This window comes from Homalodisca vitripennis, chromosome 2 (genome assembly GCF_021130785.1).
Source record: "Homalodisca vitripennis isolate AUS2020 chromosome 2, UT_GWSS_2.1, whole genome shotgun sequence".
NCBI lineage: Eukaryota > Metazoa > Arthropoda > Insecta > Hemiptera > Cicadellidae > Homalodisca > Homalodisca vitripennis.
The window spans coordinates 19934328-19962172 of NC_060208.1; the positions used below are offsets into that span (position 1 = coordinate 19934328).

General features: G+C 36.4%; 1 protein-coding gene across 1 annotated transcript in view; it reads right to left on the reverse strand.

Annotated features, from left to right (window-relative positions):
- Positions 1-7500: 7500 nt before the first annotated feature.
- LOC124355550 (protein APCDD1-like) overlaps positions 7501-27845 on the reverse strand; it is a 29761-nt gene continuing 9416 nt past the window's right edge. Inside the window, exons 4-9 of the mRNA XM_046806714.1 lie at positions 22926-23157; positions 21730-21913; positions 21404-21645; positions 16870-17063; positions 15847-16051; positions 7501-8598 (exon numbers count right to left, since the gene is read on the reverse strand). Coding sequence (XP_046662670.1) covers positions 8263-8598; positions 15847-16051; positions 16870-17063; positions 21404-21645; positions 21730-21913; positions 22926-23157 — 1393 coding nt within the window. The 3' untranslated portion in view covers positions 7501-8262. The remainder of the gene's footprint in view (positions 8599-15846; positions 16052-16869; positions 17064-21403; positions 21646-21729; positions 21914-22925; positions 23158-27845) is intronic.

A 27845-nucleotide genomic window follows, 5' to 3' on the forward strand; every position in this document is an offset into this window, starting at 1 on the left:
TCGTCATTTACAACAACTACAACAATATAAAGGTAAATAATTGTACACTGATATTTCATTATCGTAAAAATATTGATTGATTATTTGTTAGATTGACACAAAAGTTGAGAAACTGAGTTTATAGGTTATGTCATACTATTGACAAATGTTGATAGTGTTAAGTAAATTATTAGTTTAAATCACTCTGCAATCAATCGTAATTCAGCCGATTGATTGAAGAAACAGCGCGTATTGCTAGTCAAACATTGCTAAAACATTTAACAAACAAATTATAACCTCTAACCTGTCATAACAGTGCGACCAAAACAAACGAACTAAACCGACCAATCACACGCGCGGAGTTAGAATTTAACTGTGTTAGCAAGAATTTCAAATTCCAATTTTAGTAAATGTTTTATTCGACTTTAGCATTTACAATAACAAATTTTAATTAATTTCAAATTATGTACAATGTTTTAGTAAACAAAATATATTTCTATAGTTAAAATTTGTGCAATTCTTATTTTCATTCAATTCCTTGTTCCGCGATTTAATAATATTCATATCAATAAATATTCTACCGAGAAAAAGACGTTGTCACGTAAAATCTTCGCCCCGTAAAACCGACTTTACAGGCAACCATAATTTTTTTTTTTTATTATTTATTTTTTTCTATAATATTATTTGTTAATTAAAAACATTCATTAGCATCAATAACAGCTCATACTTCGAAAAGGGTTATATCAACTGACTTTCTGTCTCAACGCGAATTCAATCGGAGAACTCGAAAAAAGTAACATTCATTCAGCTCAACAACACAGTTGAACACTTTAATGAGCTTAATCTCAAAACCAATTCAACAAAGTCAAATTTTCATCCAATCTGTTTGCGAAACAAAAACGCAGACAAAAGTCCGACAGTAATGTAAGACGATACTGAGATTAAAGAAGTCTACACAACAAAATTTCTTGGAATACACCGTTATCGAGGGTTGACTTGGGACTGTCACGTAGACCACGTTTGCCCAAAACTATCCTCAGGAATATATGTTTTGAGAAAACTATCCGAGTATTTCCCGACCCAGATATTGATGACGGCATACTATGGATTAATCTACCCACATCTATCCTACTGATTAGCTTTGTGGGGAGGTTGCGTAAACTCAAATTTTTTCAAGAATCTCTTCATTCTTAAAAAAAAAGCTATCCGAATAATTGCCCAAATTGCGTAGTAGAGAGTCGTGTAGGCAAGCTTTTAAAGACTAAAACTGTTGACATTGCCCTGCCTCTATATTTTTAGAGACCTATCTTTTTTTAAATCTAATGTAATGCCATAATAGGTAGTGACATACACTCTTATGTTAACTAGAGGCAGGAACAACTTACCGAACTGGGACACACATGACGGTACTGTTTGAACGTTTGCCTTCCCAGGCAGGAGTTCTCTTTCTCAACAGATTACCAAATTCGATAAAAAATCCCCAGTGCCGAAGGCATTTAATGAAATTAACTTTAGTCGCAAACGCTTTTTACAACACGGACGAGTTTATGGCATTTAACTGGGACTAGGCACTGCTCGATTGGCAGACTGACTAGGGACTAGAGATGGACAATTCGAATGAGTGAGAGAGTGTGACGGCAAACAATGTATGTATGAAAGAGAATATTGTGGTAGTGAATGGAAAATTTTAGCTCTCTTAAAATTTGACGATTCCGATACATTTCCTGTAAAAATGTCTTATGGACATTATTATTATTATTATTATTATCAGTATTCAGCAGTTAGCCCAAAACAGGCCTATAAATTACCGTAGAAATTAAAACACGGTATTTGTATAGGCTATACTATTTTCAGCTCTACTAGTAAGTTTTATATTTCCTTGTAATAGGTTCAGTGTTTTATTGTAACTTAGTCAACTGTTCCAAGTACGCACCAACATTCAGTTATCAAAGAACTAAATCATTATTTATCTTAAAAATAATCAGAACAACGCTAGTCCACTAATCAACATAACACTCTCTCTGAGGTTGCGTGCGAAATTTTAAGTCTTTAGCTCATTTTTTTCGAGATGTCATTAGACAGAAAATCAGGCGGAAAAGAAATTTTGACAGTCCTCCAGGCAAACAGGTGAGGAATTTTACTAGCCAACTGATGTATTATGCTTCAATAATGCTCAGCCAAATCCCATGGCTAGAAATGCACCATCATCAAAAATTATTGTTGCCTATGTTAGAAATGAAGTTGTTTTTTCAAAATTTAAAGTGTACAGATGACATCGTTCTCGAGATGTTCTGTAAACACTTAGGCTACGTAAACGCTCTGACAAATCCCATAGAAGGACATGCCATAATCAACACGTTCGATAAGTAGAAATGAAATTACGTGTACAGTCCATCGTGTTTTAGATAGATATCCAGCGGAAAGCAAAACTCATGCGCAAATGGATAGACAAAGAAAAGGAATTTTGCAAGAACCCTTATTAACAGCAAAATATACAAAGTTTACAGCTCAATTCATTATCGACATCACCCTGGGATATAGGCTTTGCCAAGAACGTAGCCAGGAAGAAATTTGGGGGGGGGTCCAGAAGTGGACAGAGAGTAAGGCCCCATTTTGTTCCTTAAAAAAGCTCTTGACCCGTTTCATTGTTGGGAACGATCTTTCAGCAGTACATGTCAGTAATAGTGAATTATAATAATAATCGTTTTACTAAAAAGGTAATTTAAAAGATTTGTAATAACTTATCGAAAATTTGAGGGAATCCGGACCCCTTGGACCCCTTCGCTGGTTACGGCCTTGTGCTTTGCTAACGCTCACCCATATCCCATGGAGGGGCATGCACCATCACCAAACTCTATATTGTCCATATAGGCCTACTAATAAACCGATACAACGAAGTACTGTCAAATCGAAAAAGTAATCTCATTCCATGCGTTACTAAATCGCATGTTAAACACAAAAGACTGTACTCAGTATATTAAATATTGGTTTATTGAACGATTTTCACTCTACCATTATGGTTGTCTACTACACCCATGTCAAATGTTTGCTTAATGATCAGTCAAATCCCATGCAAAATAACTCCATTCATAGTTATTGAAATGTTTCCTACAGAATGAGGCGTCATGCAACATTTCTATAGTTCTTTCTTAAGTCAGTTCTTAAGTAGTTTAAGTCTTAGTTTAGTCAGTTCTTTCAGTAAGATATCGAGCAAACAGAGACAGAAACGAAAATTGTCCCATCCCTCGAGTGATATAATTCAATAATGCCAAGCTAGTAATGGTAATGTAAGTGAATTCAATTTGCTAATTATAATTTAATCGTCTCTAAAATTCATTATAATGATCCTTTCGCTCTAAGAAAGTTTTGAATTTCCAAGCTGGTTTAAAACGAAACATGGGTGTAAAATAAAGATAATAAATATAGAAGGTTACTATAAACATTTCAAGATAATCTGTATACACTTTTAGTGTATATTTGATTTAGAAATTTTTAATAAAATAAATGTAACGAAGGAGGTAATTAGAATTCAATTTTTTTCAACTAATGAATCAGATTGAAATCATTTGTCAATCCGTTTTGGTATTATAAATACTAATATAAAATCTAAAACTTTGCGGATAAGATAATAAGCATTGCAGTAATCCTTACAGTTATGATTATTAGTTTAAAAAATAAATGTAAGGAGATAAGATGCAAAAATATTTTTACATTAATTGTACATAACATATACAGAGGAGCGATTCTGCTGCATCGATTCTGCCAGAAGTGGCTGACTCCAAATCCTGCCTGCACCGCCAGGACACGGGCAAGGACCACCCGAGGACCTGTCGGCATAATGGGCTCTCCGGGGGGCTTCCTGAGACCTATCTTGTTTACATTGGACGAGGAATGTGCCTGCAGACTCCTTTGTTCCCTCTGCCCGAATTGATGTTTGTAAGTGATGTGAGTTGCATCGCTTGGAGATGGAAGAGGTTCAGTGATTTCGGTTCAACGAGTCCGTCACGGTCTCAAAAGTACGATGTAGAATTTTCGACCAATCGTTTTATTTCATTATTTGTTATAAAGTTTAAAAATATAATGGTGCTTGTCATGAGAATGTGTGGATGTTACACTTGTCTTTAAACATGAAAAACTTAAGTGGATTATCTAGTACAGGTGGATTATCTAGGTTCCCTCCAATTTGTTTGAATCAATTACAGAGAAATTTAAAATAAAACTGAAAATATGGAATGAAATTCGTTCCATACCAGCTGAACCAGATTGCCTTAGGATAACACCACTTAAAGCTACTAACAATTTATATTTACCTCTTTGGCTTGTGCTAGACTACAAATTATAAGGTAGAAGATAATTACGAACTAATTATCTTCTAGACGAAGAGGATAGATTCAAATCCTCAAAACGTTGTATTATTTATTTTATAACATATAACGATTGCATTTTCCAAAATCCTATTATATTTTCTAGACTTCCATCGTCAATAAAAAACTTGAAACAAAGAACTACAAATTAATTCTGGCGAAGGCCAATTTTTAGTCATACCTGTTTCCAAAAAATATTCTGTACGCGCTGCAGACTAAAACCCACTAACGAAATACAGAAAGTAGTCTTCCTTGCCTGCTCCGCTCTGTCCTCCAGCAGGCAAAAACTGGATACAAGGGACAAGCCCCCATACTTCAAGATGGGGTGACAGATAGACTGTGGCTATCTTAATCGATCTTCTCGAAATTAATCGTTTTCCTTTTACACAAATACCAATACATGTGGCAACCATTAAAACCACACAAATCTAGAATACAGAAGTATCCCTGGAACATTGTTAACAGCGCTATCCAATGGCCATACCTAGGAACTGCAATTGATGGGACACATTGCATAACTAACGATCCCTATTGACTAGTTCTGGTTACTGACCTCAATGTAACTTTTTGTCTGTATTGTTTTTTATTGTAGGTGTTCATTTATTAAAAGTTATTCAACATGAAAGAAAGGTAAACGAGAACTGTTGTGTTCAGTGTGATTCTTGACTTCAGCCCCAGTTAATCTTCCTCTTAGTGCAGCGTCTGGAATATGACGCTGTCACAGACTTGATTCCTGGAATCTGGAGTCATATTCGTCTGAAGAGATCCAAAAAAGACGGTGACGAAGAAGCTCAAAATGAACTCTTTACATCAGAAACACCTAGACCACAAAATGTAGTGTGATCTAGGTAAATATGTATCCTCATTGTCTCTTTATGCACATAGAGTCAAGTCTTGGACAGCGTCAGATTCCAGACGCTGCACTAAGAGGAAGCTAAACATTCACATTGAATCAACCCTTCCAACCATAGCTACGTAATGTGCATTGTGTTCACTTAGGACTGATCTTAGTTCATATTCTATCGTCTTCACAGTGCAGACAAAAAAGGATTTGAAGGAACTTTAGCCCAATTTTACATGTACTCGTATGCGTAGTACAAGACAAATTATTGTGCAGGCGGAGGAAATGTATTTTGTTATTTTGATGCAAATATAAATCTTTAAAAATGTGGGGGTTTAGAGAAAATTGGATGGATTTTAGTAGAGGCAGGAGACCAAAAGGGTGACACAATGAATAGTAGGCTGAGCTTTACCGATGCTTATCACTTGTGGGGCTGGGAAATTTAATTTCTATCTGTCAGTCTACCTGTCTATCTGTCCGTATCTCGAAAACGAACCGACCTACGTACATACTTGAAGCTGTGCACATGTCTTCGTTTCTATATGAGGAATACTGAGTTCGATGATGGTACAAGGACTGACTTGGATTTGGCTGAGCGTTAGCGAATATTATTATTGATCTTATAGATAACCATGATGGCAATGAGGAAATAGCAGAATAAATACATTTGTAAAAACCCCAGTAGATTGTGATTCTTGAAAAGTGTTATTATTTGCTAAACACCCATGACTGTAGAAGTTATGAAATGTTTGACATTAAGCGGTCAAAGATGTTACACAAATCTTAAAACAGATTTCACTGTAATGAGGCAGTTAGAAATTATGTGCAAAATGATCCCCCCTCTTTTTTTGTAATTTCTAGGATGGTGGAGTTCAAGATAGCCGTCATGTCGCACAGCACCTAAAATGCTCCAAACCAGACGCCGTCAAAATTTTTTTACATTGTTTGACATGTATAATTCCGGACTTTATAATACAGCCTTTTGCTTCACCGTGCAGAAATTTTTCAAGTTCGCAATTTGTTATTTATAGCTTTCCATACACTTTAAAATGTCTAATGTATTCCACAAGTAAGTTATTTTCGCACTACAATTTTTAGTAACACGAAAATCCACCATCTCCTTGGTATCTTTTCCTTTGACAGGTCATCAATCTTAAGATACGAGAATTTTGCAGAATATGGTAGAAGCACCCTTAGGAAATTATAAAATTGGGAACTCCAATCTATCCCTAGCAAGATTTCTAAAATGACAGAGGTAGTTAAAAAATATACTGGGAGATATCGTTCAGTGGCAAACCTATTATGACCTGAATTCTACCTGCAAAGTGCATTAGTTTGATTTTAATAACTAGTTTTTCTTTCATTAAATACATGTTTTAGTATTGTGCATGGAGTTAACACCACAACACGGTGATTGATGACTTATGCATTTCACAACGTTTTAGTATGATTTTTTTTATTTTAACCTAAATTGTAGTTATATGTTAGGTTGGTCATCCAGCTGAAGAAGAGATCAGATTACAGATCGTGAAACGCAGTGTTACTGGATTTTTATCACTAAACTATAGTAAATGTCCTGAAAATTATGGGTCAAATATTAAATAAATAAGTCAATAAAACATAGATACAATTTATTAATACAATTTACAAATTTTACAAGTAAATGTGCAAATTAAAACTCTAATGTTACATTGGCTTGAATATTACGTATAAGCATTACACTAACGATTTATAAACATATTTACAAACGTATGTACAGCACCGTGTTCAATTACATAAACTACGATTTTCGCAATATTCTCAATCGACTTTTAGATCGATTAGAATATTGCTTCATCAGAATATTTCTCTTAGAACTGCTAATGTACTTCAAGTGCACAGTTGAGAAGGTCTGATCAGGAGTAGATAGGCTATATCCATTTCCGAGAATACGAGAATTTCCCATTTTATACATTTAAACGTAATAAATGAAGAGTCTTTGTCGCGAAACCTCAAAATTAAACGTTAATTATGTTCAATTATATGCTTCCACTCATAATTGGGTAGTGTAATTATCGAATTTGAAAACTGCATTGAAATAGGATCAAGTGGCGAATTTAGTACATTTTTTCGGAGGGAGCTGAGATACTGGGGGGTTTACTACGTTTAACTTATACTCTAAAAGCACGGGCTGGGGAATCTTTCCCCGGTAAATTATTAAGCTTACGACCTTATAAATGTGTTTTAGCTTAAAACAAACTACTGGCTGCAATATTAATGTTTATCTTTCAAAATTTCGGAGGCCTAAGCCCGCTGCACCCCTCCCTTCACCCCATGTATCTTTTACACCCAGGATATTTTAAGGATCGAAATACTCGTGGGTGACCTATCTTGTGCACGAATAAATGATAAGTCACATTTCTAGGAATCTTCATTTTTCAATCAACTCCCTATTAGTGTTGTATCTAAAGTTCAGACTTGAGATATTGGTCGTGTATATGGCAACATTAATGTGCTTGTTAATTTGGTGATGAGGAATCATGAGGGTCAGGATAATCTGATGAAAAAGTCTCGAATATTTACCTTAATACAGTTACAAAATAAGTACTTCAATCCCGATTGTTATATGAAAAGAAACTGTTATTCCTTCTAAAATCTTCTTTAGGTTTGTTTTACTTATTGATCATACGAACTTCAATGCAGCTTCATATATATCGTTAGTAATCACGAGCGGCACCAGCAAGTTGCCATCGTTCAGTGATACAAAAAAATCAGTAACTCTACGTTACGAGATCTGCAATCTAATCTCTTCTTCAGGTAAATTACTAACATAACACATAACATCTGCAGTCTGATTTCAAAACGTAGTATTAGTGATTTTTTGTAAATGTCCAGATAATCATGTTTCTTTCACAATCCTTCCATCGTCAAAAACAAACTTTAAACAAAGACCATCAATATCTTTTTGCTTTCATCTTTTTCATTGCTGTCGCGGGGACCTCTACCAATAGAATTGCGTGAAATGTACGAATGCGACGAACCAGAACTGGAGTCTCCAGAACTATGTTACTGTACTATGTTATTGTACACTGTTCCCTACTATCTCGAAACCATTGTTCCTATGAGGACGGTTAATATTAGAGACGCGAAAGACTTCCGGTGGCAACTGGTCTGTCCCGAGATGGCTGAAGGAGATCCTAGGAAGTGGCTGAAGAGTGGAAGCTCGCCCGAGCACTGGACCAAGGGCGGCTGGAAGGCAGTAGGGCGCTCGCGAGGTCCCCATGGGGCGCTGCTGGCGTCCGATTGTCCCAGGAATAGCAGAGGTGTTCCCCGTGGAGATATCTCCACTCGGGCCAGCTCGTACTGTACGGATGGCACAAGGAGACCCAAGGGGGAACAGCCATGCCAGGGGGTCACGTCTCTTGGCACACCAACCTACGGCAGAGGAACTTGGTGTATTTTGAGAGAAAAACACAAAGAGAAAGATAACACGTAATGATAGTAACTAAAAAAGTAAATTAATTAAATAATATAACAGTCAGTAACAATAACTATTTTATCACATATTTATTAAAGAAGCCCTCTCTAACACTTAACCTGGGGAACAACGGCTTAAAGGTGACTTCCGAACCACCACCGACGGCCGGGCAGGCGGGCTGCTTGCAAGGACAGGTTCGCTCAGCGGTCACCCATCCAAGCAGCAGCCACGCTCGACATTTCTTGATCCGGTTATCTTCCCATTACCGTTGTACCCACTACACTGCACCATAATATTAAAAATACTATTTTAACCCTTTTAACCCCAGCCATTTTTCCATGGACTTGCCAGAAAGCCCATGGCGATAAGGGTCCGTAGTGCAGAATTGAGGCTTATTTTTGAAGATAACTTTTTAGGTTTTTGTTTTAAATTGTTCACAAATAAGTGTACTCTTAGATGTAATAGTTAAAAAGTACTTTTACAGAATGATTTGTTTTTTTAGCGTATTTATACATAAAAAAATTTTAATTTTTTTAAATTTTTTATAGTTTGGACATACTTAAAATGGTAGAAAAAAATTGTAGCCCCTGAAATAATGAAGCAATTTTGTTGTACACATATTTCTTACTACACAAACAAAATTTGAAGAACTTTCCTTGATAAATGCAGGAGATATATCCAATTAATTGTATTGCTGCATAAGCACTTCTTCATATATTTCCACATACACGTCAGTTAGAAGTATACAGATATGTCTTGTTACTTGTACACAAAATTCCCTTCTGGCAGGAACATCTTCAAAAAAATTGTAGAGAGCCCTAAGAAATTTAACTAGATTCCACTTAACCCCTGATTTGAACACATTTTTGAGGATGTGCAAACCACAGGTGCCTATAAATAAAAAGTATAGGATCATCATCATTATTCTCAGTCTGAAGTTCCTACTCCAGATCTTTCACAGACTTTAAATTTACATTAAGTCTATCGATAGACAAAGAGAAATGTTTTTTTTTTACATTTATGTGCTTTGATTGACTTCTGAATTTTAAAATCAAATTGCTCCCAGTGCTTTTAGTCAAAGAATTAGAGGTAAAAATATCTTGTGGTCACTTCATGACTTACAGGATCCCAATACCTTAGTGCAATACCCATTTACTATTCTGGCTAACTTTATTCATGCTTTCGTCCAATATAGAAACTAAGGCAGATGATTCCTGGACTTCCTTGTCCAGTAGGTCTCGAAAATACTCAACAATACCAAAGTTCACCAAATAAACCAATTTTAATACGCTCAAGTGAAATTTTTCCTGCGATTTGACTATCCATAAATTGACTCAAACACTTTGGATGCAACTCCTGATAGCAGGAAAACCAGCCTAAAACAGCTACCACAAAATTTTCCAGGACCAACTTTTGAATTTCAATGACTTTCCATGACCTACTTTATTTCCATGACTTTCCAGGAATTCCAGAAGCGTGGCCACACCTATGTATATTGCGATAGAGTTAAATAATTACAGAGTTTTGGAGTTAGACTTGCATCATAACTGAAGTAATGTTAAATCCAATTTACTTCACACTGATCTCCCCACAAATCACTTCAATTTCAAAATCGATAATTAATTATGAGAGTTTACAGCCTTATATATGGCATTTATCTTAGTCAGTTGAAATATTTAAGAAACTTATTCTAGAAATCAAAATAAAACATTGTCTTCTTCAAAGCCTTTATCCACCAAATCACCGGAATCATGTTCATGACCAAATTCAGCCACAGAGATCATTGTAAAATATTCATATTTAATATGTTTATTATGTAATTGTTGAAATTAGTAACTATGGTTATTACACATTCAGCAAAATATCATTCTAAATTCCAAGTTAGTGTGACCTATACATAAAATCTGAAGTATTAGTAAAACATTCACTGGAGGAAAAAAACTACAGTTCACAAGAAATATGCTACACCTATAAACGTTCCATCCGGGTCTGAGATATTTGTTCAATATTTTGAATATTCTGAAATCGGCTAAGCTGAAACGAACACTTTAGATGTCAGTGAGCGGCTGGGACATCAAACCCATGCAGCAAAAATTCTCCGTTGATTAAGAAGATTTTAACGGACACCAACACTAAATGTCAGTGAGCAGCCGGGACAATCAACCCATGCAGCAAAAATTCTCCGTTGATTAAGAAGATTTTAACTGACACCAACACTAAAATGTCAGTGAGCAGCCGGGACATCAACCCATGCAGCAAAAATTCTCCGTTGATTAAGAAGATTTTAACTGACACCAACACTAAATGTTCAGTGAGCAGCCGGGGACATCAACCCATGCAGCAAAAATTCTCCGTTGATTAAGAAGATTTTAACGGACACCAACACTAAATGTCAGTGAGCAAGCCGGGACATCAACCCATGCAGCAAAAATTCTCCGTTGATTAAGAAGATTTTAACGGACACCAACACTAAATGTCAGTGAGCAGCCGGGACATCAACCCATGCAGCAAAAATTCTCCGTTGATTAACAAGATTTTTAACTGACACCAACACAATGTCAGTGAGCAGCCGGGACATCAACCCATGCAGGCAAAAATTCTCCGTTGATTAAGAAGATTTTAACTGACACCAACACTAAATGTCAGTGAGCAGTCGGGACATCAACCCATGCAGCAAAAATTCTCCGTTGATTAAGAAGATTTTAACGGACACCAACACTAAATGTCAGTGAGCAGCCGGGACATCAACCCATGCAGCAAAAATTCTCCGTTGATTAAGAAGATTTTAACGGACACCAACACTAAATGTCAGTGAGCAGCCGGGACATCAATCCATGCAGCAAAAATTCTCTGTTGATTAAGAAGATTTTAACTGACACCAACACTAAATGTCAGTGAGCGGCTGGGACATCAACCCATGCAGCAAAAATTCTTCGTTGATTAAGAAGATTTTAACTGACATCAACACTCTAAATGTCAGTGAGCGGCTGGGACATCAACCCATGCAGCAAAAAATTCTCCGTTGATAAAGAAGATTTTAACTGACACCAACACTAAATGTCAGTGAGCAGCCGGGACATCCAACCCATGCAGCAAAAATTCTCCGTTTGATAAGAAGATTTTAACGGACACCAACACTAAATGTCAGTGAGCAGCCGGGACATCAACCCATGCAGCAAAAATTCTCCGTTGATTAAGAAGATTTAACGGACACCAAACACTAAATGTCAGTGAGCAGGCGGGACATCAACCCATGCAGCAAAAATTCTCCGTTGATTAAGAAGATTTTAACTGACACACCAACACAATGTCAGTGAAGCAGCCGGGACATCAACCCATGCAGCAAAAATTCTCCGTTGATTAAGAAGATTTTAACTGACACCAACACTAAATGTCAGTGAGCAGTCGGGACATCAACCCATGCAGCAAAAATTCTCCGTTGATTAAGAAGATTTTAACGGACACCAACACTAAATGTCAGTGAGCAGCCGGGACATCAGCCCATGCAGCAAAAATTCTCCGTTGATTAAGAAGATTTTAACGGACACCAACACTAAATGTCAGTGAGCAGCCGGGACATCAATCCATGCAGCCAAAAATTCTCTGTTGATTAAGAAGATTTTAACTGACACCAACACTAAATGTCAGTGAGCGGCTGGGACATCAACCCATGCAGCAAAAATTCTTCGTTGATTAAGAAGATTTTAACTGACATCAACACTCTAAATGTCAGTGAGCGGCTGGGACATCAACCCATGCAGCAAAAAATTCTCCGTTGATAAAGAAGATTTTAACTGACACCAACACTAAATGTCAGTGAGCAGCCGGGACATCAACCCATTCAGCAAAAATTCTTCGTTGATTAAGAAGATTTTAACGGACACCAACACTAAATGTCAGTGAGCAGCCGGACATCAACCCATGCAGCAAAAATTCTCCGTTGATTAAGAAGATTTTAACGGACACCAACACTAAATGTCAGTGAGCAGCCGGGACATCAACCCATGCAGCAAAAATTCTCCGTTGATTAAGAAGATTTTAACTGACACCAACACTAAATGTCAGTGAGCAGCCGGGACATCAACCCATGCAGCAAAAAATTCTCCGTTGATTAAGAAGATTTTAACTGACACCAACACTAAATGTCAGTGAGCAGTCGGGACATCAACCCATGCAGCAAAAATTCTCCGTTGATTAAGAAGATTTTTAACGGACACCAACACTAAATGTCAGTGAGCAGCCGGGACATCAACCCATGCAGCAAAAATTCTCCGTTGATTAAGAAGATTTTAACGGACACCAACACTAAATGTCAGTGAGCAGCCGGGACATCAACCCATGCAGCAAAAATTCTCCGTTGATTAAGAAGATTTTTAAGTGACACAAACACTAATGTCAGTGAGCAACCGGGACATCAACCCATGCAGCAAAAATTCTCTGTTGATTAAGAAGATTATAACTGACACCAACACTAAATGTCAGTGAGCGGCTGGGACATCAACCCATGCAGCAAAAAATTCTCCGTTGATTAAGAAGATTTTAACTGACACCAACACTAAATGTCAGTGAGCAGCCGGGACATCAACCCATGCAGCAAAAAATTCTCTGTTGATAAAGAAGATTTTAACTGACACCAACACTAAATGTCAGTGAGCAGCCGGGACATAAACCCATGCAGCTGAAATTGTCCATTGATAATGAAAGATGTTAACTGACACCCAACACTCTAAATGTCTGTGAGCGGCTGGGACGTCAACCCATGCAGCTGAAATTGTCCTTTGATAAAGAAGATTTTAAACTCACCCTCTAAATCTGTCATCAGGCCCGGACCAGAACTCATATCAATAACATATTACTTGCACGACAAACTATGTTTTCCCCAGTGTAAACTTTTCACTAACCCCTAAAATTTTGGTAATTTACTGTTTATAACTAATTCTTAAATTCTGTAATAGCTTAGTGGACTCAAGTATTGCCTGTACTTGGGGGGTGGCGGAGAGTAGCTCGCAAATAAAAATGTTGATAATATTTCTTGTTTTTATTTACAACACTAGTATGAAACTAAAAATGAAATATCTGAGTTTAATGAACCAAAAATTTTAAAAAATTAAATATTACTATAATTAGTGTATTCAAAAGTACGTGAAACTAATATTTTTTTACATTCTTGCTGTCTGAATATTGCCAATGGATACGTGACAGTTTGTTGAATCGTGTAAATATAACACATATACCTTCAAAACCCTTTAATACTTTCTGGAGTAAATATATATATATATATATATATCGTCAGTAGAAGTATACAGATATGTATACTTGTTTTTGCACTTTTGAAATAATAACAATTGTAAAATAACACAAACTAATTGTAATGGTTTGTAAGACTAAAACTTGTTTAATTTTTCAAAAAAGTAAATAAAATAATATTTACAATATATACATTTTATATAAACAACTCAATTCATTGTCTTCAAAAATAGCACAATCACCACTAATAATAGGGTACTTTGGGATTATACCGACCACACCAGTATGAAGAACACAAAAATATAAAATTTATAGAAACAAACATGATAGAACGAAAAAACAACTCTTTAATTAAAAAATTACAAGCATTTCCAGGCATTGTGATTGGTATTGTTGTCGCTGTTATCTTATCTTTCTCGAGAATCCCGATTACGACAGGCCACGCGGCATCACGTGATTTTCACGGTACATAATTGCCTTTCCATTACAATTAAATTTATATTTCTGATCAGATCCTCTAGAATTTGATATTTTACTGATATGTACTATCTCGAGGGATGTTTTTCTTTCGTTGAGATCAGCGCGAAGGCATGGCACTCGCATTTGGGTGGCGGAGTGTGATCAAGAAATAAAAACAAGTTTTGAGTGTTTTTTCAATCAATAAAGAGTTTAGTTTTAGTTTGATCATGTTTGTTTTTATTGAATTTTTGTGTTTGGAGAAATGTAGAGGTAAAACACGGAAGTACAACAAAGCGACGCACCAGCTGAACGGGCGGCGAGACTCTGCAATCACGTTATCTACTACACCGCTCGACTTTGACCTCTGTCTAAGGATGGGGAGGGGTTTGCGATAAGACAATTCCTGTTTTATATTGACGAAATATTTGTTCTACGCTAATCTAGTAATCAGTAGAAGCAAAATGTCAAATAACGATTCATGTCTGGGTTTGGTCGGTATAATCCCAAAGTACCAATAATAGTGTTTATCAAAGTGTTTTTCACTCACTGGTAACTTTTCTCTACGACGTTTACTCATGTTTTTTTTTTACTAATAATACAATAAATCACACGAAAAACAACCGCTTTCAATCACGCAAACTAATTGAGGTTATAAGTCCAGCATACAACAACAATGCAACTGAAGTCGTCTGACAGCTGACATCGACAAATAAACTACGCTCAATGACGACGACATACAATGCCAATTGGAAGGTTTATTGTTTTTGCATGTAGCCCGTTTCTTCACCGACTACTATACCGAAACTGATGGCATTTGGACATATTATTAGCCAGCTACATTAAATTATCAAGACGTCCGGTATATCGGACGTTGGGGCTAAAAGGGTTAATACTGAGTACCTTAATTCATTTTTACTTTCGATTTCATTGATTAAAATGTATTTTTAGACACATTGAATTATATGTTTCAATATATATATATATATATATATATATATATATGTTTTTCTTTGCTGTATTTAACTAGTTTAATATTTGTATTAATACGCTCTAAAGTAATATACGAAATTCGAATTTCGAACTTATCAATAACAACCAATTTATTTTAGAACACTTCTTAATTTTTCTTACAAGTTAAATTTAGAAACAGTGTTAAGAAATCATCTTATCCATATTCATTACAGCTTTGAAATAAATTGTATGTTGCCTGGACACTGAATTGTAAATATGCAATGGAAGTGGTTTAAAATTTCATTTTACGATGGGAATTTACCTGTCCTTTTTAAATTACTCTCATAACTTAATGGTATTATTATTAGACATAAAAAGTTGCAAATAAATTTCCTAATTTTTAAAATTTGTTCTCTCTTTTCTCTGGTCCTACAATTCATTTTCAACTTGGTATGTATGTGTGTTACAATTGAATTGTGTATACGATAGTTTAGCGTACACGCTAGTTCTGAGCTTGTTTACATTACACAATTCTGATTCTAACAAACCTTCCACTCCTCCTCCGTTCCACAACCTCCACTCCGCTGGAGGCTGTCCCTTAGCCCTTGATCCAGCAGGATAACCGAGGCTCCTTCCACGTGGAAGTCGAAGTCGGCGGCCCCATGGACCCTGGAGGGGCCCGGTGTCTGGGAAAAGTGACCCCTTACAGAAGCGGTGAGAGTAGCCTGCGTGCATTTGGGGTCACTGAAAAACCTGCAGACAAGACCTGGAGTCAAGAATCTGAAAGTTTCGCTAAGACCCATAGCTTAAGTTGAAAAAGATGCTTTAAAGCAGGAAAGATTGTTAATTTGGACTTAGGAAGGAAAATTACTTCAACTAGGAATGATTTACATTGAAGTTGTGCTTTAATATTAAAACATAAATACCAATCTTATATTTTTACAAAATGTCGTAGGGAAAAAGAATTGAAACTAAATTAAGGCCTGACAGTAAAATATATAATATTTGCAATTACGGAATAGTTTGCAGAAAATATGGACTAAGGCAAAAGTTTCTTGAAATTTCGATGTAATTTTGAACGAGGTCAAGGCTACAGCTGATACAGGGATCTAATATACTCTTTGATCCATGAACCACGATTGGGAGTTTAAATGTCAAATAAAACTTGAAAATCCTTTATGTTTCCATCTTACCTCTTTCGATACTTTTATGTATTTGTTGCTATTGCTTATTTTTCTCAGGCTCGTAGTGTACTAGGGCTTTAGTATTTTGGCAAGTACCACTATACCAATTCTTTTAAAAATCATTAGATGTAGGCTTATAGTAAAGTATTGTAAGTGTGACTTAGAAACGTCATTTAAGAATTAAACTTTTATCAAATTTGCCATTGAATAAATTTGAAGCCACGTCAGCCGAGATACAGTTTTAACAAATATTATGAGTCTTTAAGGATCACGGGTTTTTTGAAACATTTATTGCGAAAGCTTCAAGCATTAAGTCAATGGGTTTATTTTGCAGTACGAGTTTTTAATTCAATATCGGTGTGTTTACGCGGTTATCCTATAACAAACCTGTAGGTGGCACTCCACTGATGGCCGATCACCAGAAGTCTGCGGCTGAGGAAGATGCCCAAAGGTCGGCTCTCACAGCGTGCGGAAGTCCATTCCCCAGCGAGCAGAGGGGGCAATCGGGGTTGCGACAGAAGCTGGGGTGGCGCTCTCTCCCACCCCTTGGACACGGCATGGCATACGTCACATCCACCTATCTGGAGAAGGTCAACATCGTCAGTTTTTGGAAGAAACTTTATCAAAATTCTGGCTAATAACGATTAAAATTTTACAAGTCCAACAAGGATGTTGCTCTTTCCCACAAATTTCCAAAAGTCCACGTCTATGATGTTAGTGAGATCAAGGGGATGCTAATTTAGTTTAGGAAGGCAAACGAAAAATTAGTTTATGTGGATGCAAGTATGTTTCCAGACAGTAGCGTAAGTTGGGTGGATGAAGGGGATAGATCCACCCTCTCAAAAACCCCCAATTTAAGAATTATACACATAACAACAATCCAACTTATTTTAAATACAGTAATTAATGATTTAACTTCAAAGTAGACCTTCCTAAAAGATAAAAATTTCGATTTAATCCATAACTCCCTCCAGTGTGATGCGCTCTTCAATCAGATTTATGCTTCCCCAAATCCAAGTCTTTTTTACGCCACTGGATCTATAACATTGCTTTAAATAACAACCTTATCTAAATGTTTTCGTTATTTGAAGACCATAAAATAATAATGATGTAAATCAGAACGATAGTGTAGACATTTTAACTTCGTAGCAAAATTTGAGAGTCAAGTCGCGTTTGAGAAGAAAAATCTTTAATAAGTGGGTAACTAAGTGAAGATTATAAAAGAAGGCCCTCACACGCAATATTTAGATGTAATTCCTGAAACATTTTTTAAATTTTAATGCTCCAAGAATGTTTAATTTTATTTCCATTAAAATATATCATCTAGCACCATTAAATTGTTTAGAAAGTTGTTATTTTATTGTATAATTGCGAGTGCGTTCGAAAACTTTTTGAAATTAATAACATCGTATGGTGAACCTTTTAGTTCGTTTTTATACCTTTTAAAGTTATTTCAAATTAGTCTCTTTTATTCTATATTCATGAATTGTTTTATACTATTTGTATGGACTATTAATATAGCGGTTCAATCCTTCTTCGGGTTTTCTTGTACTGTGTTAGTTTGATGTAATGTGCATCCTTCATCTGGCTTTTGCCTATTGAATGTTCCAATTTACTGACAATTTTATTGTGTTTTATTGTGGTCTTAAGTTCTTTTCTATTATTAAGTTTTCATTTGGTTGTTTGAAGATTATATTATTATTTATTTATTTTTAAGCAAATATTGTATGGTTGATGGTTTTGTACTTATGTTTGATTTTTTGTATCAATTTCCTGTAAACGTTGTTAATATTGAGAAATAATACTTTTTTAAATTAAATGAAAATGATTAAATGCTCTACCCTGCATGGTATTTCTCAAAAGCTTCATTTTAACAAAACCCATAATTTTAATAGCAATGATGAAGCGAGGTGTCAGGAAGATGTAACTCCGATTTCTGAGGATTGATAATTAAATGAGTTTCATCGATAGGCGGAATGTATAGATAAGTTGATGATGTTGATGCTGTGATTATATTAGTTACAAAAGTCCCAACATACAGTAGTCCAGCCGTTGTGAACATTAGCAGAATTAAACTTCAAAATTAACTTTTTATTGCATGTATTAAAAGTGTGACCTCCCATCGATATTCTAGATCCTCTCTGCTCTGTGACAACATTGTAGTCTTCTCTCTGCACAGGGGTATGCTCGAGTCCAGACGAGAAAAAGGAAGGTCTCCCAGACAGACAAGACGAACACGGCTCCTGATCCGCCGTACCTCATTACCTCCGACAAGACGAGGTACAGCTGAAGGATGGACAAACGGAACGGCGGACTAGCCGAAATTGATGGGCGCGGCATCTGCTCTGGAGTTCCAAATTCGGAATCGAGGACCTTCTGACTATTTATAAGACATGTCAGACATTCACTACCCGCTTTTCGGAAACTGTTCCCTTATTGAATGGCCTTTTAGAGATTCAACAATCATCCTCCGACTCGTTATCTATCAGTTGGTCACTACTTCTGCGATCCACCTAATGATTTAAATTGGAAAACAATAATGCTTCCGTACATTGTTCCATTTTAGATGAAATATATTTCGGTTTATAACAAGTGAAATGGTAATAGTTCCGAATAACTAAACCATTGATTATGTAAATCAGTATTTTAGATTATCTACCTCAAGTGGGTTACTCAGGACATTGAATATTGAATCGGATAGTTTTTAAATTGAAATTCTAGGTAGTAAACAAATTTACTTAAGTACAGAATATTGAAACAAATATAATTCATTCAGTAAAAAAGAAAGTGTTTTAAACAGAACATAGTATTTATTTTTTATTATTTCCCTCAATCCAGGAAAAATAAATAAAGTAATAAATTCACATAAAAGCATCTTCATTAATAATTTCAAAATTACTTTAAAGAGTTTCTGAAGTACACGTTCTAAATTTTAGTTAAAAAAAACTAAATTGTCACTAGTTTACCAACTCTATCTAACAAAAATAAGTTATTTCAGTATTGTTGTTATATCGCATGTATTTTAATATTGATATCTTTGCTACCAGTAACTGAAACGTTAAGTCTAAACTGCTTTGGTTATCAAAAGTAACTTCCGTAAAGAATGACTCCAGTGAGAAACAAAGATTCCAACTGACGACATGAAAAGCTAAAATAATCTATAGTTTAACGACAGCATTTAGGGAATCATAAAGACTGCATATGGATACATTAATAGCCCTGTTTTTCTAGTTTACTACTATATAAAATACAAAATAATCAATTATAGATGTTATATAATTTACTGTGAACGTCAGCCCAACCTCGCGTACCGCGATTTTAACACTTGGAAGTTACATGGTAAAACTAATGAGGAGTTAAATCCAAACGAAGTGCACATCATCCCAGACCGATCAGAGGTAAAGTAAAGTAAAAGTAAAGATGTATTATTTTACCAGGTGAAGTTAGGGCTGTCTCTAACACTTAACCTGGGGACCAACGGCATAAAGGTGACTTCCGAACCACCACCAATGGCCGGGCAGGCGGGCTGCTGGCAAGGACAGGATCTCTCAGCGGTCACCCATCCAAGCAGCAGCCAGGCTCGACGTTGTTTGATCCGGTTATCCTGCGATAACCGTTGTACCCGCTACACTGCGCCATTGGCAAGAGATAATGGTCATAGCTGATTACTAAGATTTCAAAGATAAATAAAGATGCTAAATAATAAAAATACTTATTAAATTATAAAAAATATGTCCTTTTTTATTCATAATTATTGTTATTCAGTTACAAAACAAGTTTTATATTTACGCTGTTTTTATATTTCATGAGTACAATACAAATATTTAGAGTTAGATTTAAAAATTTTTTTAAAGTGTCTGGTACATGTAATAGATACACAACTCCGGATTTTCCATATGACAACTAGACACTATCATTAACAAGATCTTTTATGTTCACACAATTAATTAATCCAGGATTAAGCCTTAGACGGATTATTTAAACAGGTGTGGATGCTTTAGGCAGATGGAAATAGATGAGCATTCCGCAAGGTCAGAAAGAACAGTTAGTAGGGAGTTGGCAGCAAGGAGAATTCCAGAGGTGGCTTCGGAGTCACCATATCTTGGATAGTATCCAAATAGTTCGTAACCACTTAGACGAAACGAAATCCAAAGGGAAATTTATGAGATAAACGGAGAACTTTGCAACTATCGGTTGGTCTGTTAGTTGAATGTATAAAGCCTCCATTAATGTCTTTTTAAAGAAACGATTTTCCTGACTTATTCATTCCAATTAATACCATGGTCTTTTAAAAACTAGTGTTTTGTTTTCATGAAGTGAATGTTTTAGTGTGCATGAAGGTTATACACGACATGGTTGTTGTGATACCTGACTTATGCGTGTCACAACGCTCTGGTGTGATTTTTCACTTAAACCTAGATCGTAGTTATGTGTTAGGTTAGTCATCAACATGAGGAAGAGATCAGATTGCAGGTCTCGAAACGTAGTGTTACTGATTTTTAGTATCACTGAACGATGGTAAATGTCCGGAACAAGAACGTAGCCAAGAAACAATTTGAGGGGGGTGGGGTCCAGACAACTGATATTTTCCTATAGTGGACAGAGAGTAAGGCCCAATTTTGTTCCTTAAAAAGTTCTTAACCCGTTTCTTTGTTGAGAACGATCTTTCATAAGTACATTTCAGTAATACTGAATTAATTAAATAATAATAATAATATTCGTTTACTATAAAGTAATTGAAAAAATGTGGGGGACCCCTTGCTGGCTACGTCCTTCGTACGGAATGATTCCTTCACTAAATGTTTCCTCAATCACACCAAGTGATGATATTGACATTTTGTAGCACCTTAATGAAAGTACTTTTGGAATTCCAAATGAAATAATTTTTTGTACAATAATAACAAGACGGGATCCTCCATACCTGGTCTGTACGCAAGAGAGGAGTCTGGAAGGAGGTGGGTCGATAGTTGGAGCTTTGGCCAGAGCTAGATTGAACATCCCCTAAGAGTAGCTCCAGCCAGGGGCGGCGCGAGAGAGGGCGGGGATCCGGAGGTCCATGGGGTCGCCGCTGAACCCTCACCAACTGAACTTCATAGAAAGTTGCGTGCAGAGCAGATAAACACTGCATTATCTCAGGCGGTATCAAATTCGCCTTGTGTTTCCCTAAACAGTGATCGTCAAATAAGAAAAGCTGTTGTGAAAATGTTAAATGTATTGTCAAATATAAACTGACGTTCGACAGCTTACCAAGAGAATTGATAGCCAAGGGATTCCTTTTCCTGAAGGAGTTGAAGGCGACCAGAGGCGACAAATTGTCAGGACCCCAGTGCTCTGGTTGAGTGAGGATGACGTGCTCTCGGTAAGGACGCCATCTTCTCCGTACTTGGCCGGGACAAGTGGCGTTGATCCTGGATGCCAGGTTTTCTGCCATCTAACATATTATACGCTTTGAGATATTAGGTAGCCTACAATATTAGTAGTATAACTTAAGCCATACAAGTGGATATTTGAAACCAACTTTTCAATACTACATTTTGAGGGTGATGATTTTTAATTCGCAGTCGGGATTGATGATAACTTTTGTTTGAATAGTGATGCTTCTTTTTTTGTTCTCTTAGGACAAGAAGCGAATAAATTGCACTTAGTCCTGTAAGAACCTTAGCACTGCTTCCGGAGTGATAGGATATTGAGGATGAGTAAGGTTAGGGGGTAGGGGTCGCCTCTTATATAGGAAGAATTGGAGCACTAATCTTAAAGTCATGTTCCCCCCGTAAGAAGGGTTGGCCAGCTCTGAACCAGCCTCTCCAGTCAAAGCAGGCAGGAGGTGGCACACAATTGTTTAGGCTAGCAAGAACCTCTGATACTTAGGGAACGAACCCCTCCTAGGGAATTATGTTTGCACCCCCAAATCTCAACATTTGCGGTTAGTGATGTGGCGCTTCTGGGCATCCATAAAATTACCCAGATTTAAGTGACACATCGGTTTTTGTTGTGCCCAGTGGTAGGTTCAACTGGAGGGTATAAACCAGCCAGAAGTGAACCTTGCGGGTTGTGATGCTTCTTACTGTATTTTGAATAGTTAGTGACTCTTGTTAATTGAATAGGGGGGTAGGGGTCGCCTCTTATATAGGAAGAATTGGAGCACTAATCTTAAAGTCATGTTCCCCCCGTAAGAAGGGTTGGCCAGCTCTGAACCAGCCTCTCCAGTCAAAGCAGGCAGGAGGTGGCACACAATTGAATATATATTCTATATATATATATATTCACAAAACTCTAATATATATTCCTTTATAGGTTTTCTAGAATTGTTGGATTTGAAAAGTGGCATTTGAACCACTGTAATAAACTCAAGGTGCAAGGAATTTATTCTCAAAACCTTATGACTCAGTGAATTCTTCAGTAGACGCTGAAATCATTCAAATATGTGTCCTTCACGGACTTACCTCGGTATTGTGGGCCGTGACGGTGACCCGGGCAAGGGCGTAGTCGACGTCGGTACCACCAGGCGCGAGCCAGGATCGTCCTCGCGGCCAGAACTGACCGTATCCTGACAACGAGTACAGTGGTTGGGAGCAGGACTCGTCGCCATAGTGGAACTCTATCAGATGGAAAGTTCCGTTGGGTAGGAACGTGTGACTACGCAGCAAGAACTCTGGTCCAGGTCTCACCTCACATCTGTTGGGGAAGAGTTGTTGGGTCTTCAATTCTTAGTTAGCTTAGAGTTAAAATCCCTCAAATTAAATTTCAACATAACCTACTCTACATCCTTGCCAGTTCCAGAGAGATTTAGAACACAATGTGGCGGGCGGCAGCAGCATGAATGCAATATAGCGAGGTAGTAAGATGGAAATTATGTTAAAACTGGCTGTAGGGCACTGCTATCCACAATGCAAATCTTAATCAATGCTTCTCGTTATCTAAGGGGGATAAATCAACGTCACATTTCTCTTGAATAGGTGAAGGTTACGTTTCTTATATTCGTTTATGTACAATATAAAAAACTAATAAATCCATGTCACTACCACATCTAAAGGCAATAATTCAAACCAAGGCGAGATTAATAACTAGGAGCTGTCAACAGAGTTCGCTAGTGTCCCAACACTAGTTCCAACATTTGGCCATAGGATGTGCTATGAATAGCAGTGATCCAGTGTGACTTCTGGTTCTATCCTTTCTGTTATGACATCTGTACATAATAATAATAGTGCAAAGGGAAAACGAGATATTTCTGATAATAAAAATGATACTATCAGATTGTATTGTCTTTGTTACTAATTTATCTCTTTTTTTATCCACTAAAATAATTTAAGTAGTTTCTATAACTTATGAACTCTTTTTAGTTTTCAGATGCATTACTTGATCGCTCCTCCCCCCACCACCCGTTAATCGGTATTTTACAAAAAAATCCCATTGTAATTATAAGCAGTAAAATGTAAAGGAGGCATATTTTTACAAATCTACATATTATACATTTGTTAATTAAAAAATATATTCGGTACTTTTTTACGTTCATATTCTCAAAATCGTCACACCTCAGATTAAGTTATTCCTTGTGCCCCAATTACTGTATACTTTCTGGAGAGCAATTAAATCAATTTACATAATATCATTATAATCCTTCATTTATCTAACACTAGCTGACCCGGTGAACTTCGTTTCACTTACCACTTAACCATATTAATTTAAACCCTAATTATGTATTGCAGAACCGGTAACTTTATAAAGGCATCATCATCATAGTATAGGCCATGCTATGGCATCTTAGAACTGTTCAACATTCAATGAATACAGCGCCTTCTACACCGCAGCTGTTGAACAATGCCACAATAATTAATAATAAAAAAAACATTGCAGTTGGGACAGTTGTTATATTTTTGTATGTTGGCCAAGAAGTGTATAAAGTCATTTTCCATCCCATAAATTAATGAGTATAACGGATCAGGTGGTGGGACCAATTGTGGCAATTTTACTTTACCGCCAGCACAACATAAACCTGCAGATTCACCGCTGTTTTTTTAATGCTTTACAATGTTGACAAATGATTGACATTTCCCCAATTGTTACAGATTTGTCGGCACTATAATCGATTTCTGGATCGTAGGAGAATGCTGCTCGTTCTAGGTTCACAGGAGCATTGCGTTTGCGGAATCGGTCAATTTCCTTTTCCCGGGCTCGCTGCTGTTGTGATCCATGTCCCCGAACTCGTTGCGTTCTTTGTTTATCCACTTCATTCTGATTTACTGTAGAACGCAAATGTGCCATACCAATACGGCTGTTATCATTATCAGTCTCTTGCTGGTCATCAGTGCGATTAGCGCGTGAGGTAGCTCGCCGCACATTCCATCTATTTCGACGACCTATTGTTAGTCGTTTTCTTCTCGGCATTGTAAGCAGTATCTGATATTAATGTTTTCTTGCACTAATAATGTTAACCTATAATGGCGACAGCTTTTTTACCCAAAATTGCATGCAGTAGTAAGTAAACATATGATACTGAGACACTTCGTAATTTGTATTTGTTACAGCTGTTAAATTAAATTAAGTTAAACTTGTATTATTTAAATTATTTATTTTTTACTTTAATGATCAAAAGGAATATTTTATAGATGATCTAGCTATAAAGTAGTTAATTTGGCAACATCGGGTCTGCGAATTTCAATGTATATTTCTGAACTCACCCAACACAGACTAATTATGGATACATGAACATTTAATCAAACGTTTGACAGGTAAGAATACTTTGTATGGGAAAATCTAATTGTCGTTTTTAGTATTTTCCTTGGAATTCTGTTATATTTTCTCATCGTTTAAACCTTCCCTGGACTTCCACGAACATTTCAAGACCAAAATTAGCCAAATCGGTTCAGCCGTTCTCGAGTTTTAGCGAGACTAACGAACGGAAATTCATTTTTATTTACATAGAAGATTTGTCCTTAAGTATTAGATAAGGAACTTCAAACATACGCTCAGCTGTGCAATAACGATCAGCTGTTTATATTTCACATTAAAACTCTAAGTTTGAGTTGTTATCCTAATAATAATGTATTGTGTACCAATAACTTGTCCTCTTATGTGTAAACAAGACTACTGATATTTCCCACTTGTGTTATGTTTTATAAGCAAAGAAAAGTAACCTTTAGAGAACTGACACCTGCTCTCTTCTTCAATTGAAAAATCCTAGATTATGCATTAGGTTAAGCATGCAAAGATTAAACATTCAAACACATGTTGATTTTCAAAACAAAATCAAAGTTACCCTACAAACAAAGTTACCTAAGACACAGCACCGCGTTAGTTGAGAAATAACAAGATGATTGATTAGCTGAAACACATGTTTAGTTGTTGGCACTTGAAGAAGTGGCAGATGCAAATCTTCGAAACGCCGTGTTTCAATTTTTGAAGAATCGTCACCTACATGTTACAAATTGGAAATGAATGGACCATAGCTACGTTAAAACCGATTGCTCCGCCTTGCTTGGAATTGTGTTTAAAACATCGCAGAACTTATTGGGCACTTGATGAGACAATGAGAACATCTCTTCACCTAGATTACACTCGGTTTTATACTCTATGATTGTGATGACGAAACTTTTAGAGCTTCTTCTTCGCCGACCTTTTTATATCTGTACAGACAGCTGGGGAGTCTGTGTCAGCGTCAGATTTCAGACGGTGTACTAATTGAAGGGTGAGCTGGAGCTGAACTCAACATTCTCATTGAATCACCCCTTTCCACCATAGCTGCATTAACTTATTTGTTACAGTACTTGGCTAACTACATTGAGATCCCATACAGTAAAACGACAATTATTATTATTAAAATATATAAATAAATATAGATGAAAACTTGATCCATAAAAAAAATATTTTGTTCCAACAAGTCATAATCGCTGTCTAGGACATCCTCTCTCCTGATGAGAATGGTGTACATAGTGATGTTCCACAGATCTCATTTACACCAAGACTCTATTAATTGTCTATCAATCTCCATTAACTCCCTAAATAATCTCCACAGCGCACAGCCACATTAATACTGTCAGCAGCTGGTGTTTTAGCGCAGCAGGAGACAATGCTTGCAGGGCATCGCGATAGGCTACAATTTATTCCTGACAGACCCAGTTTCGAGGAAGCCATGAGAATGGACAATACACCAATGAAAAGTATTTATACCCACTGCATTATTTATACAAGGCACCTCACTGCCGGAATGTCGTCAGAGTGCAAGGTCCTATCCAAGGTCTAATCTTGCTGCTGAAGAGATACGAGACCTCTCCCTCTCGCACTCTTGATCTCTTTTTCTCTTCAATCAGTATTTGGGCAAGTCTTCAGAGCAGGAAAGCATTTCATCATTTTTCAACTAACCCTACTACATGCTAATAATTTTCTTTACAAATGTTTAAACTAGATATCTCTTTCAATTTTCTGATAATGACCTCTCCTTTAATCTTATGATTTTCAATTTTTACGCTACGGTGTTTGAGTATCGGTTATAAGGGACTAGGATTCTCTTTCCCCTGTAAAATAAAACGGTCAAAACTCGTGTTTCTTCATTTTTACTTTCTAAACTCAAATGAAACTCATCACTCACATCGCTCATCTTATAAAACTCTAAAACCAGTTTTGAATTTGGCTGAGATAGTTACAAAGGTTTCATTAGAATTTGTTTATTGAATATTCATGATCTTATGATATCAATGTGTAGAAATAAACTTTAAATTTATTTATACACATTATCTCCTTGGATAAAGTGCCTGCACGTCTAGGAAATTATATTATAACTATATAAATCAGATTTTGGAAGATGACCATGGTGTTTCTTATGCATATGAGCAGAGATATTAAATCAGGAATTGTTAAAATAAAAAAATTCCAACATAGTACTCGTATATAGAAGTTTATGGTGGAAAACATTGATAAAGTAGGAAGTGAAGCGAGACATATTAACAAGAAGAATGCATTATTGAATTTAACCTACGAAACTATTTCCAGACGCTTTGATCCACATTTCCCGTCTTCTTTTACACCATATAGCTTTTACTCGAGGTTTTCTGTAGGAAAATCGAGAAGAACTTGTTCCACCTTTCATCAACGATTAAGTATAATATTGTAGGATTGGGTGGCTCTGTATAAAATCCAGGATACAGCTACACTGTTGGCACGATCCAGTATCTTCCGCCCCATTTCTAACTATCCTCTAAATATACCCTGATTTTAAATATGTTTGCAAAGCTTAAACAGCAAAAGATACTACTGCAGAGTAGTCCTAGTGAGTAGCCTACGTTACTTTCTGCTGATGAAGATCTCGTTACTACAAATCGATTCAATTAGCATATGGAGTAAATGCTGAGATATGCTGGTTGAGGAAC